Below are 13,189 nucleotides of genomic sequence, written 5' to 3'. Positions count from 1 at the left end.
ACCCATGCAGGGAGTTTATTCTAAAAGGCAGAGAGAGGTAGGATTTTAGCTCAAAGCAACTAGTCTGGGATATATTTTTTGGTAAAGAAAATAAAAGAGAAGGGGGTTCAAAAGAGGGCTGGTAACAGCTCAAATCAAGCTGCTTGCAAAAGCCAGACCACTTGGTTTGATCCCAATGTATTTGTCCTCCAGTAAATTAAAGAGGGGAACATGGGAAAGATACATGTTTAAAATTCAGGTTTACTGCTGAAATGCTTGTTACTCATACACAAAGTTCACCTAACAGGCTGGCATTTAGCTATTAAAAGGATAAGATTGCAGGTATCATGTGATCCTGCTTCCAACTAGATTTCAATTTGTTGACAGGCTCTTTTAGCTCTGGAACTCACTATATGTAGACCAAACTGGCCTTTCCTCTGCTTCCTCAAGGCTAGGATTAAATGCAGGGATCTCATTTATTCTACAAACCTCATCTCCAGCCAGAAGGTAACAGCTACAAAAGCATTTTAAAAATCCTAAGACATTAACTTCAAGTTAAACAGTTGGGCATATTTGGTGGGTTCGAGTTCTTGGTGAACCCTAATATGTCAGCCTTTAAATCTTATTTGAAAGCAAGTTGGGGAGACATAATGGATCTGAATTTCAGGCCAGCCAGGGTGAGACTGTCTCAAAAATATTCCTAAAAACTTTTAGGATTAAAGGATACAAACCTTCCACCCACAGGTGTTCCTACAGGTTTTGAACTTTTCCGTAACTTACCACTTCTCCAAGTGTGGAGGTCTTCTTCCTAGTCAAGGGAATTACCCCAACCAACCAGTACCTTAAGCAAGCAATGAGTAAAGCATGTATTTCAGGGTAATGAGCTAACAACCCCCTTCTCCCAAGGTACCTAAACACACCACCTTTCAAAGAGCTCAACCAAAACTAGCTATTTTGATGAGCTTCAGACAAGTAAGTCTGCTTTCCCCCAAAGGCTGTGCGGGACCCACCCCCCATTTTGTTGCAAAATGATATTATAGATTTGTCATTAACTTTTAAGCCAAGTTCCCAACTCATTCAAGCTGTGATGAAAATTACAAACAGCTGAGGTCCCCTACCCACACCACCACAGAAATTTCACAAATGACACCATATATGCTTACCATGCAACAAAACCTTTATTAACATTTTTAACAGAGGTTCAGCTATTACTGAAACTTGTAATTTCTAAACTTAAATTGGGGCAAATGGCTATAGTGCAGAGTAATGCCACCATTGCCCACTGGGAAAGCAGACTGAAGAATTAATAGCCACCCCTCAGACGGAGGACCAGGTGCAGGGTGGACTCTTTCTGGATGTTGTAGTCAGAAAGAGTGCGCCCATCTTCCAGCTGCTTGCCGGCAAAGATGAGTCGCTGCTGGTCTGGGGGGATGCCCTCTTTATCCTGGATCTTGGCCTTCACATTCTCGATGGTGTCACTGGGCTCCACTTCCAGGGTGATGGTCTTGCCGGTCAGGGTCTTCACGAAGATCTGCATGCCACCCCTCAGGCGGAGGACCAGGTGCAGGGTGGACTCTTTCTGGATGTTGTAGTCAGAAAGGGTGCGGCCATCTTCCAGCTGCTTGCCAGCAAAGATGAGTCGCTGCTGGTCAGGGGGGATGCCCTCTTTATCCTGGATCTTGGCCTTCACGTTCTCGATGGTGTCACTGGGCTCCACTTCCAGGGTGATGGTCTTGCCAGTCAGGGTCTTCACGAAGATCTGCATGCCACCCCTCAGGCGGAGGACCAGGTGCAGGGTGGACTCTTTCTGGATGTTGTAGTCAGAAAGGGTGCGGCCATCTTCCAGCTGCTTGCCAGCAAAGATGAGTCGCTGCTGGTCAGGGGGGATGCCCTCTTTATCCTGGATCTTGGCCTTCACATTCTCGATGGTGTCACTGGGCTCCACTTCCAGGGTGATGGTCTTGCCGGTCAGGGTCTTCACGAAGATCTGCATGCCACCCCTCAGGCGGAGGACCAGGTGCAGGGTGGACTCTTTCTGGATGTTGTAGTCAGAGAGGGTGCGGCCATCTTCCAGCTGCTTGCCAGCAAAGATGAGTCGCTGCTGGTCAGGGGGGATGCCCTCTTTATCCTGGATCTTGGCCTTCACGTTTTCGATGGTGTCACTGGGCTCCACTTCCAGGGTGATGGTCTTGCCGGTCAGAGTCTTCACGAAGATCTGCATGCCACCCCTCAGGCGGAGGACCAGGTGCAGGGTGGACTCTTTCTGGATGTTGTAGTCAGAGAGGGTGCGGCCATCTTCCAGCTGCTTGCCGGCAAAGATGAGTCGCTGCTGGTCAGGGGGGATGCCCTCTTTATCCTGGATCTTGGCCTTCACGTTCTCGATGGTGTCACTGGGCTCCACTTCCAGGGTGATGGTCTTGCCGGTCAGGGTCTTCACGAAGATCTGCATGCCACCCCTCAGGCGGAGGACCAGGTGCAGGGTGGACTCTTTCTGGATGTTGTAGTCAGAAAGGGTGCGGCCATCTTCCAGCTGCTTGCCAGCAAAGATGAGTCGCTGCTGGTCAGGGGGGATGCCCTCTTTATCCTGGATCTTGGCCTTGACATTCTCGATGGTGTCACTGGGCTCCACCTCTAGGGTGATGGTCTTGCCGGTCAGGGTCTTCACGAAGATCTGCATTTTGACCTTGAATTTAAAAGGTAAAGGGCCACGTGTTATTCCCACACCTCTAATGAAAACCCCTCCCCCGCGTCTCTCCACCCAACAACAAAAATCTGTTTCGTCATGGTTCCAAACTGCAAACGCGTTTCCAAACACTCAACTGGCATCCAGAACCTTCACGGATTTGCGGGACATCCGAGTCTGCCCGTCATGGCCGTGATAAATCAAAAACAAAAAAAACCCCATAACCCCAATCACAAGGCCATTAATTTAAAAAAAAAGACAAAAACATTTCAACAGAACCACGCAGCTCCTACACCGGGATTCGTGTTAAGCCTGGCGACACGTCGGGAGTACCTCTTTTCTGCCTTCCCCCACTGAAACCACCACGATGGCCTCTCCATCGGTTAGGCGTCCGTTAAGCTCCCTGGCGCGCGCGCCAGGGCCGCCCCCGCTCCCGCTCCCGCGCCGCGCACGCGAACAAGGAAGGCCCACTCTTCCCGGAAGGCCCGTTGCCGCGTCACGCCGGCTCGCCCTGCCCTCCCCTCCCCCACCGCGCCCCGCCCCACCCGGAGAAAGGCCGCCCGGTCGCCCGTCCTCCCGCGAGCCCCCGACCCCCCGGGGCCCCGGCACGACTCAAGCGCCGCCGAGCCTTACCTGTCCGCGAGTGTGATGAAACCACAAACCGCCGAAGCGCGTCGAGCCACCCAGACGCAAGCAGCTCCGCAGCAGACAAAGCCTCTCTCGTCACTGAGCGCCGCGGACGCGCGAGCCGCTATTTATGCAGCGTCCCGGGCGTCACTCATCACCCTGACGTAGCGGCCGTCTTCCTGCGCCGCCGAAAGTAGTCCCCCCCGCGCCCCACCTCCCACGACCCGGTCAGGCTCCCCCACCGGGCTCCCCGCCCCTCAGGACCGAAGGGAAGAGCACTGACCAAGGAAAGCCCCCTTCCCACCCGGCGACCCGTCCCCTTCTGGACGACAATATGGAAAAAAATCACCCGGCGGATGGATCCAAGTTAGAGGGCCCTCCCTCGAAAGCTCTGGAAACTTCCTCGCTGCGCCGGCGCTGATTGGCGAGGCGGCAAGGATTCGACCGGCGCTGATTGGTGGGGGACGCGGGCCGCTCGATTGTTGCTGGGCTCTGTTCTGGGGCAGTTTAACGTCGACGTTGCTAAGTAACCGAGTGCGCATGCGCCGTGGCTTTTTTTTTTTTTTCCCTTCTTCTCGAAATACCGTGTTTCCTGCCTGGGGTGGGGGAAGGGGGTCTTCTCTTCCCGCGTTCGGAACCCAGGTACCCTGCACCTCCCGCACCCCGCGCTGGGCGGGCTTAAGCCATAGCCTGAATTGCGCCCCAACGCTGCTCGCACTGCTGGACATTAGCTTTGCTGCGGCCCCTGCAGTGTAAACAATGACGCTTCTGCAGCCAGAGCGCTTTAGCCGCTTTGTCTTTTTTCTTAGCCGCCCTCAGGCTCAGACGTGGGGGTGGGGCGTCTGCGGAGCTGGAGGCTGAGGGCTCACGAGACCCAGCCCAGGCCCCGCCGGCCGGACAGATCCTCTTCCTCCTCAGCAGTCTCCGAACAATGGAAGAGGATACACGTCTGTTTGACTCAATACCCGGGGTTCACCCACCTCTGTCTTTGGGGTGCCTATTGTGCAAAGGAAGGGAATGGAGCGGTTAATCCTAGAACCTCAGGACGGGGTTCAGACGTCCTGGGTGTGGCCGCTTTTCCCTCATCCAGATAAACAAGGAACGACCGAGCAGGGCTGCGTGGATCGCGGTGTCATGCGGAGTCACGGGGTGGCCACGTAAATAACCTTGAAAACAGCTTTGTTTGCACGGGCTACCAACCCCCCTACGTCTAGAAATGTTAACCAATTAGATAACCTTGACTCTGTAAAGGTTCACTAGTTAACATGCAACTGAAGGGAACGTTGGGAATATATCTGGTTTGCTTAGCGTGAACCACAAGCCCCAGTTTGATTCTTCAGCCCAATGAACTATAAAGAGCAGGTAGATTTTAATTGGAAGTGAATTGAAATTTAGAAAATGTCCACTGTACATAGTATTTTATTTTTATTAGGCCACGGGAGTTGGACCTTGTTTCCCAAGCAGAGTATGTTCTGAGTCAGACATTTTGATGTGCAGATTGAACTAGAATGCAGACCTTATGACTGGTGTGATGACTTCACTGGGTTAAGTTCTAGCAACTTCCAGAACTTAGTCTTATTACTTCCTGGTTTATTGTTTTCTCAAAGTAGATCATTTGGTTACTTCAACACAGCAATAATTTCGAAAGAATGGCATCTGGACTCCTCCTGAAGCAGACAAGACGGGTTTTTTCATAGTATAGTTTTTTTGTTTGGTCCATTTGTCGCTGTCGTGGCCCCATCCCCACTCCCCACCCCGACAGGGCATCACTATGTAGTCCTGGTTGGCCTGAAACTAGTATATAGAACAGGCTGGCCTAGAGCTCACAGTGATCCTCTAGGCTCTGCCCCCTGAGTGCTGGAATTAAAGACATGGACCATCATGCCCAGCTGTAAAACAGGTTTTTTGAAGAAGAAAAAAAAAAAAAAACTTATTTCATGTGTACGGGTGTTTTTCTTTTTCTTTTTTTATATACTACCCGTGTACCTGGTACCTGAGGAGCCCAGAGGAGGGTGTCAAATACCCTGGAACTATATAGACAGTTGTGAGCACTCGTGTGGGTGATTGGGAATTGAGCCCCAGTCCTCCGGAAGAGCAGCCAGTGCTCTTAACTACTGAGCATCTCTCCAGCCCCCTGTAAACAGATTTAAAGCACAACAGACAAGCAAACAAACGAATAGGACAATGTAAATCTCGAGATTAGAAATTCATTGAGTTAGCACTGTGCTCGTGTATCTTCAATGAATAAGGAGCAGTTTTCCATTGTTCACCTAAAAAAAAAAAGAATTGTGTCATTTTTAGACCCTAAAACACAAAAAGACAGTAGTGCTATATATGTTTCTTCATTTGTTTTTGGTTTTCTGTTTTTTTTTCTTTTTTCTTTTGAGACAGGATTCTCTGTGTAACGTTGGCTGTCCTGGGACTAGTTCTGTAGACTTGGCTGGCCTCAAACTCTCAGAGATGTGCCTGCCTCTGCCTCCAGAGTGCTGGGATTAAACCACACCTGGCTGAATTTAAAATTTTTTAATAGTGGAAGAAAAGATGCTAGGGTAGCATATGCCTTTAATGTTCGTGGTAAGGAGGCAGGGGTATGTGGGGCTCTGTTAGTTCCAGGCCAAACAGAATTACAGACTTTGTCTCCCAAAACAAAGACTAAAACCATTTTAACCATTTTCACTGTATATATTATTGTATGTACATATTATAGCATAACAGAACATGAGAACTTTAAAAAAGTTTGTGTGTGTGTGTGTGTGTGTGTGTGTGTGTGTGTGTGTGTGTGCGCGTGTGCATGCGTTTCTGGAGTCAGAGAACAACTTAGGGGAGCCCGTGTTCCCCATCATGTGGGTTCTAGGGTCAGGCACAGGGCATTAGGCTTGTCAGCAAGTGCCTTTATCCACTGAGCCATCTCACTGGCCCCTGAAACCTGAAACTTTTCAAGCACAAATATATAACTTGTGAGCAGTTTGGATTTGGGGATTAGAGATGGTCAACTCTTCAGCAGAGTTTCCAGCACCTAGTACTGTCTGACTTGGTACATTTTTGCTAATTTGATGGGGTGGTTTGTCTAATAGAAAGTAAGATTTATAAAAGTCCTCTCCAATGTAGTTTATAAATATGAGCCTTATATGTTTTCAGGCAAGATCTGACTTCAGGGAGGCAGTCTTGGGACAGCTCTGACAGTTTGATAGATCTGGCTATCAGAGAACTATTCATTAATAATAGGCACTACTGACCCTTTAAAGAACTGATATATGCTTGTAACTGTTAAAGTTATGCTATGAGAGCAGGAAAGAATATTGTAGTAGTTTATACCAATTTTGTTAAAATTTGGCTAATCTGTTTTTCAGTGAGACATTTCAGCAGTTAAGTCAAATTTACCAATAGGTGTGGGAGTCCACAGTGACTCCAGCTTGTGACTTGATTTTCATCTGCACTCAAGGTTAGAGAGTTCAAGCTTGTCTTTACTCTTTAAGGCTGGATAACAGGATGTTTGGCCAAAGGCGTGGCTATTAGATGCCTTACTCATCAAGGCTGGATAACAGGATATTTGGCCAAAGGTGTGGTTACCAGGTGTCTTGAGAATTAAGGAGGTGTTTATGCTTGTCAGTACCTTGAACCATGGTGTCCTTGAGAGGGGGAGGTCTTTTTGACTCCCCTGTTTTGGGTATAAAAAGGCTCTGAGAAATAAACTCGTGGCTGCTGTGGTATTGACTCAGAGCCCTCCCAAAGCTATCCTGTGTCTCTGTCTTTTTCTTTTACGTCTACATCTCTATTTTTCCTATCTATAATTTCTCAATCCTTACTCCCCTATTTAGAACTATTTGACAGGTCAGGTGGGGCCCGGCAAATAAGTCCTTTTAAGAACCTAAGATAGCCGGGCGGTGGTGGCGCACACGTTTAATCCCAGCACTCGGGAGGCAGAGCCAGGCGGATCTCTGTGAGTTCGAGGCCAGCCTGGGCTACCAAGTGAGTCCCAGGAAAGGCGCAAAGCTACACAGAGAAACCCTGTCTCGAAAAACCAAAAAAAAAAAAAAAAAAAAAAAAAAAAGAACCTAAGATAACCGGTGGTAGTGGTGGTGATGGTGGTGCACACCTTTAATCCCAGCACTCTGGAGTCAGAGGCAGGAGGATCTCTGTGAGTTTGAGGCCAGCCTGGCCTAAGGAGTGAGTTTTAGGACAGCCAAGGATACACAGAGAAACCCTGTCACAAAAAAACATAAAGAACCGAGGGCAAGCCAGCTCTGGTAGTGCATGCCTGTGTTCCAGCACGCTGAAGGCAGAGGCCTGTGAGACCAGCTTGGTCTATGTAGTGAGCTGCGCGATAGCTAGGGCTAGGTAGAGAAACCTTGTCTCAAAAGCAACCACAAAATCTCGTTTCCTGTACTTTAAAATGCATCAGGTGTTTACTTTGGCAGCACATATACTAAAATTAGACCAATACAGAGAAGACCAACGTGATGGCCCCTGAGCCAAGGCTGGCATGCATATTCATGGTGAAGTATTTCATTCTTCCAGGCAGCTGAGGACAAAGACAAGAAGGCTAGAAGGTGTAGTGGATAGCAGAGTATGGTAGATAAAAATGTCTTCATGAAACCTATTTTTGGTGTTGTTTCTTGCAGTCTGGAGATTGAACACAGAACCTCACACACGTAGTCATAATGAGCAACATCCCAAACCCATCATTTTGTACAATGGATATACACTAAATAAAAAAATTAAGTTTCATTGAGACAGACATGGTAGCTGTGCTTGTAACCCTATCATGCAGGAGGGAGGAGGGAGGATTTGAGAGTTCATGGCTAGCCTGAACTACATAGTGAGTTCAAAATACATAGAGCTAGCCAGGCAGTGGTGATACACGCCTTTGATCCCAGCACTTGGGAGGCAGAGGCAGGCAGATCTCTGTGAGTTTGAGGCCAGCCTGGGCTACACAGAGAAACCCCATCTCAAAAAACAAAAACAAAACAGCAACACCAAAAAATAAGTAAAGCTGTATCATAAGATCTTGTCTCAAAAGTCCAAAGTCTGGGTGTATATCTGAGGGCTGAGAGTGCTTGCCTAGTAAGTAGAAGGCCCTGGGTTCGATACCCAGCCATCACACATACACACATGCACATAAAAGTAGCAATAAGTATTTTTTCTTGAACAACATTAGTCCACTAGGTACTTTTCCTAATTGTCATGAAGGTTAGTGATGCTATGTAAATTCAGAAAGTAGCATTTGCCACAGGCAATTTGATAGGGAGAATATAAATATTGAGCTGGGTGGTGGTGTATGCCTTTAATGCCTTTAATCCCAGCACTCAGGAGGCAGAGGCAGGTAGATCTCTGAGTTTGAGGCCAGCTTGGTCTACAGAGTGAGTTCCAGGATAGCCAGGGCTACACAGAGAAACCCTGTTTCAAACAACAACAAAAACAACAACCCACAAACAAAAAACAGGAAGAGATGAGGCCTGTCACGTGAGCTGAGAAATCTGGGTCCTGTGGTTGAGAGGACAGCCTAGCCATGTCATCCTGATGTGTCAAGCTCCCTTCTCTTACTGGGAACTGAAGTATCAAGCCTCAGGGTACAAAATGGTGCCTTTTAACTGCTCAGCAGTCTGTGTGCAGCTGGGTCTCCATCCTGCTAGAGGCCATGTCTGGAGGGAGACTACGGGCTCTGCCCAAATCCTGTCTGAAAAGTACATTTGCATGTGAGAGAATCACGATTCACTCTCTACTGCTGTATTTCTGTAGTCCTGTTACCCCAAACAGGAACGTGTAGAGCGGGGTTGAGCACTATTCTGTGCTCAGAATCTTCTTTCTTCAAGTCCAGGACAGCCTTGTCAGGGTTTTTGTTTCCTCACTTTGCCGAGTTGTGTGGGCTCTCGGTTTTGCTTTTTGTTTGTTTTGTTTTGAGACAGGATCACACTGTGTAGCTCTGGCTTATCCTGGGACTCACTCTATAGACCAGACTGGCTTCCCACTTAGAGATTCATCTGCCTCTGCCTCATAAGGGCTGGGGTTAAAGGTGTACGCCACCGTAGCGTGACAAGAGTGGGCTTTTATAGTGTAAATCTTTTGTCACATACTTCCAACATATGCACTTATAAGGCATTTTTTTTTTTTTTACTTATTCTTTAAAAGCCAGGACTTTTTTTTTAAGGTTTTATTTTTAAATAATGTGTCTGTGTGTGAGTATGTGCATGAGAATGCGGGTGCCAGCGGAGGCCAGAGGTGTCATATCCTTTGGAGCTAGAATTACAGGCAATTGTGAGTCACCAACATGGGTGACTCTACGGGTCTCCTGCAGGAGCAATACCAGCTCTGAATTGCTGGCTGTCTCTTCAGCCCCAGGAGCAATTTCTTTGATGGTAACATCGGCATGAGCAAAAATGTACCATTTTCAACTTCTTTTGTTTGTTTTTCGAGACAGGGTTTCATGTAACCTAGGCTGGCCTTGAACTCTGTGTAGCCAAGGATGACTGTGAACTTCTAATCTTTCAGCCTCCCCCTCCAGAGTGCTGAGACTCTAAGCACGTGCTTTATATGGTTTTTATACCTGTTTTTATATGGTGCTGGGGGTCAGAGCCAAGGCTTCCTGCATGCTGGGCAAGCACTCCACCAACTGATCCCCACCTGCAGCCACTTGAACATTGCTTTTGAAGTGTACCATGCATTGGCATTAAGTACAGGACTTGTTCATTGTCTTAAATAGGAACTTTGAAGCCATTAAATAACTTCCCATTCCCTTCCCCCTCAACCTCTAGTAACTTCTCTTTTATTTTCTGTTTCCATGAGTTTGAATTCAGGCAGAATTTAGTGTCATTTCTGGTAGGGAACATTTCGACTGGCTACAGAAGATGATAGATTTCCCACTGCCAACTAGAACTCTTCCATCCAAGAGACAGCCCATGTTAAATAGAAGGTATAATTTGACAAACCCATAGGTACGACTGAAAGGGAAAGCAGTCAGAAATGATGTAGATAGAAAACATATGAGATCCTGTGTTGAGTCACTGAGTTCAGCCTGTGTTTTGTTTTGTTTCAGTTCTGGGGATTGAACTTAGGGCCTCAGATATCATGAATGCTAAGTAAGGGCCCTACCACGGCTATATCCCCAGGTTTCTTTTTATTTAAAAAAATTGTTTTAGTTATTTGTGTGTGTGAGAGAGGGACAGAGACAGAGACAGGGAGATGAGAGACAGCCATGGTTGTGTGAGCGTGGGCACACAAATAGCATGGATCACGAGTGGAGATCAGAGATGGTTTTCAGGAGCTGATTCTCGACTTCCACTATGCGTTCCTGGGTTTGGATTTGTGTGGCAAGCACTTCCCCCTTCTGAGTCATCTACCTGGCTCATTTTTCCTTTTCATTTTGAGACAGGATCTCAGGGTCTTACTCTGTACCCTAGGCTAGCCTTAAACTTGTGGTCCTTCTGCTTCAGCCTCCCTAGTAGCTGGGATTACAGGTCGGTGCCACCACATTTAGCAACTTAATTTTGTTCCTGTGGTTATATTTTATAATTTTTTGAGACAGGGTTTCTCTGTATTGCCCTGGCTGTAGACCAGGCTAGCCTTGAACTCAGAACTCCTCCTGCCTCTGCCTCCCAAGTGCTGGGATTAGAGATGTGAGCTACCACCACCTGGCACAAATGCATATTTTGTTTTCTGTTTTCTTTATCAAGTTTTAGCAGGTTTCCATCTTAACAATTTAAAAAATCCTGGAAAAATTCTTGCACTCTATGAGTAAAAGGAGAAGTGTACAGATTTCACCCTGGGGGAAGAGGCTAGTTTTATGAAGGAAAGCAGGTAAAATTAGTGTGGGAATTCTCATTTGCTGCACTTAAAGCCAGAAAATAGAATAATCTGTACACATTTTGAAGAGAGAAACTATGACAAGAAATCAAAAATTAGATTCCCAGACAAAAATGTCATCACATTTTGGGCAAAAGAGAGACAATTTTAGAATCAAGTGGTCAGAACATTTGTCAGCCATGACTCTAGCTGAGGACATTGTCTAACTTGTGTTAGAGAGGGGACGAGCATGGATGGCACTGTGAGCAACTGACCTTGGAATTATATATCCAAGTGGAGAGTTTAATCATTCAACAAACAGCCTCAGCCTCAGCCAGGCTCAGTTCGAACAATCTGGTAAACTACAGATGAGCAATGCTTCCTGTGAAGGTTCAGGGACGAGGCAATAGCATACTTAAGGCAGCCAGGCATGGCTCAGTGGGAAAGAACGAAGGAGACACAGTGTGTGCGTGTGTGTGTGTGTGTGTGTGTGTGTGTGTGTGTGTGTGTGTGTGTGCTGCTGAGTTTCTCACTGAACCTCGATCTGGGCTGTCGGGCAGTAAGCCCCTGCGATCCTCCTGTCTCTGCCCCACCCTCCAGCACTGGGCTACAGCTCTGTACAGCCACACACCTTTTTACAGGGTGCTGGGGATTTGAATTTGGGGGAGCTTTATCTGACTTTACAAATAAGGACTTAAAGACAGTGGTATTAGCGTGAGGATGGGTAAAATACAGCAGTGGAACAGAATGGAAGGTTACGATAGACCCCAGGTGATGGGTCAGTGTAGCAGGCTTTCTTTTGGGCCACCAACTAGCTCCCAAATCATGACACAGAGACTTATTATTAGTTATGAATGTTCAGCCTTGGCTTATGCTTGTCCCATTAGCTCTTATAACTTAATTTAACCTGTTTCTCTTCATCTACGTTTGCCTCAGTTCTTACTACGTTTCTTTCATTTTGTATGTCCTTCATGTCTGGCTGCCTGGAGACTGCCTGGCTGGCTGGCCAGCCCTGGGCGTCTCTGTCTCTTTCTCCCTCATTCTCTCTTCCTTCCTTCCTCCTCCTCTCTCTCTTTCTGTCTCTCGAGAACCTAGATTCCTCTTCTTCTTTCTTTTTTTTTTTTTTTTTGTTTTGTTTTTTTTGTTTGTTTTTGTTTTTTGAGACAGGGTTTCTCTGTGTAGCTTTGTGCCTTTCCGGGAATCTCACTCTGTAGACCAGGCTGGCCCCGAACTCACAGAGATCCACCTACCTCTGCCTCCCGAGTGCTGGGATTAAAGGCGTGCGCCACCACCGCCCGGCCTCTTCTCATTTTCTCTGCCTGCCAGCCCTGCCCATCTCTCTACTGCCCAGCTACTGGTGGTTCAGCTCTTTATTAGGCCAATTAGGTGCGTTATGTAGGCAAGGTGAAACAGTTGTAACACATCTTTCCACAATTAAACACACATCTTTTTTTTTAAACACACATCTTTATATCCTTAAACAAATGCAGCATAAACAAATGTAACACACCTTTACATAGTTAAAGTAATACTTCACAACAGATCAGTTGATACTTGACAGAGAACGCAATTCAGTGTGTATGTGATCTTTTCAATAACCAGTGATGAGTAAACAACTGGATATCTATGTGGGAGGGAAAAGAACTTGATGTCTACGTATACCATATGCAATAATTAATTTGAGGGGGCTGGAGAGGTGGCTTAGAGGCTAAGAGCACTTGTTGCTCTTGCACAGTACCCAGGTTCAGTCCCCAGCACCCATGGGATGGATCATGACCATCCATACTCTAATTAATTCCAATTCTAGGAAATCTGACACTCTCTTCTTACTTCTGTGGGCACCAGCATGCAAGCAGTGTACATAAGTGTAAGCAAAGCATTCATACATAAATAAATAAAGATAAAATAAATCATAAATAAGAATAAAAATAAATGAGATAGAAAATAGACCTAAGTACGAGAACTAAACTATGGAATATTTACAAGACAATGTTCATGACCTTCGAGGTAGGCCGAGTTCTATGTAAACTAAAAAACACCACAAAAGAATTCACAAGTTGACCTTTGTCAAATGAAAGAATTTCCACTCATCAAAAGATGGTGTTAAGGAAGTGGATAGAC

General features: G+C 46.7%; 1 protein-coding gene and 1 non-coding gene across 4 annotated transcripts; one reads left to right on the top strand and one right to left on the bottom strand.

Annotated features, from left to right (window-relative positions):
• Positions 1-1,133: 1,133 nt before the first annotated feature.
• Ubb (ubiquitin B) lies at positions 1,134-4,172 on the bottom strand. 3 transcript variants are annotated; one of them, XM_076542598.1, is made up of 3 exons: positions 3,874-4,171; positions 3,296-3,786; positions 1,134-2,662 (listed from the first exon to the last, which is right to left on the bottom strand). In XM_076542598.1, the coding sequence occupies exon 3, from the start codon at positions 2,654-2,656 to the stop codon at positions 1,283-1,285; it is 1,374 nt and encodes a 457-aa protein (XP_076398713.1). In that variant the 5' UTR covers positions 2,657-2,662; positions 3,296-3,786; positions 3,874-4,171; the 3' UTR covers positions 1,134-1,282. The 3 variants fall into 3 exon arrangements, with proteins under 3 accessions (XP_076398713.1, XP_076398712.1, XP_076398714.1); XM_076542597.1 differs by having other exon boundaries at positions 3,296-4,172; XM_076542599.1 differs by lacking the exons at positions 3,296-3,786; positions 3,874-4,171 and adding an exon at positions 2,996-3,268.
• A 3,519-nt stretch (positions 4,173-7,691) lies between these two features.
• LOC121831881 (U6 spliceosomal RNA) lies at positions 7,692-7,803 on the top strand. The gene has a single exon (XR_006075479.1). It is a non-coding gene; the product is annotated as a U6 spliceosomal RNA (small nuclear RNA).
• The last annotated feature ends 5,386 nt before the right edge of the window (positions 7,804-13,189 follow it).

Source organism: Peromyscus maniculatus, chromosome 8, assembly GCF_049852395.1.
Source record: "Peromyscus maniculatus bairdii isolate BWxNUB_F1_BW_parent chromosome 8, HU_Pman_BW_mat_3.1, whole genome shotgun sequence".
Classification (NCBI taxonomy): domain Eukaryota; kingdom Metazoa; phylum Chordata; class Mammalia; order Rodentia; family Cricetidae; genus Peromyscus; species Peromyscus maniculatus.
This window is presented reverse-complemented; position numbering and strand designations above follow the sequence as displayed.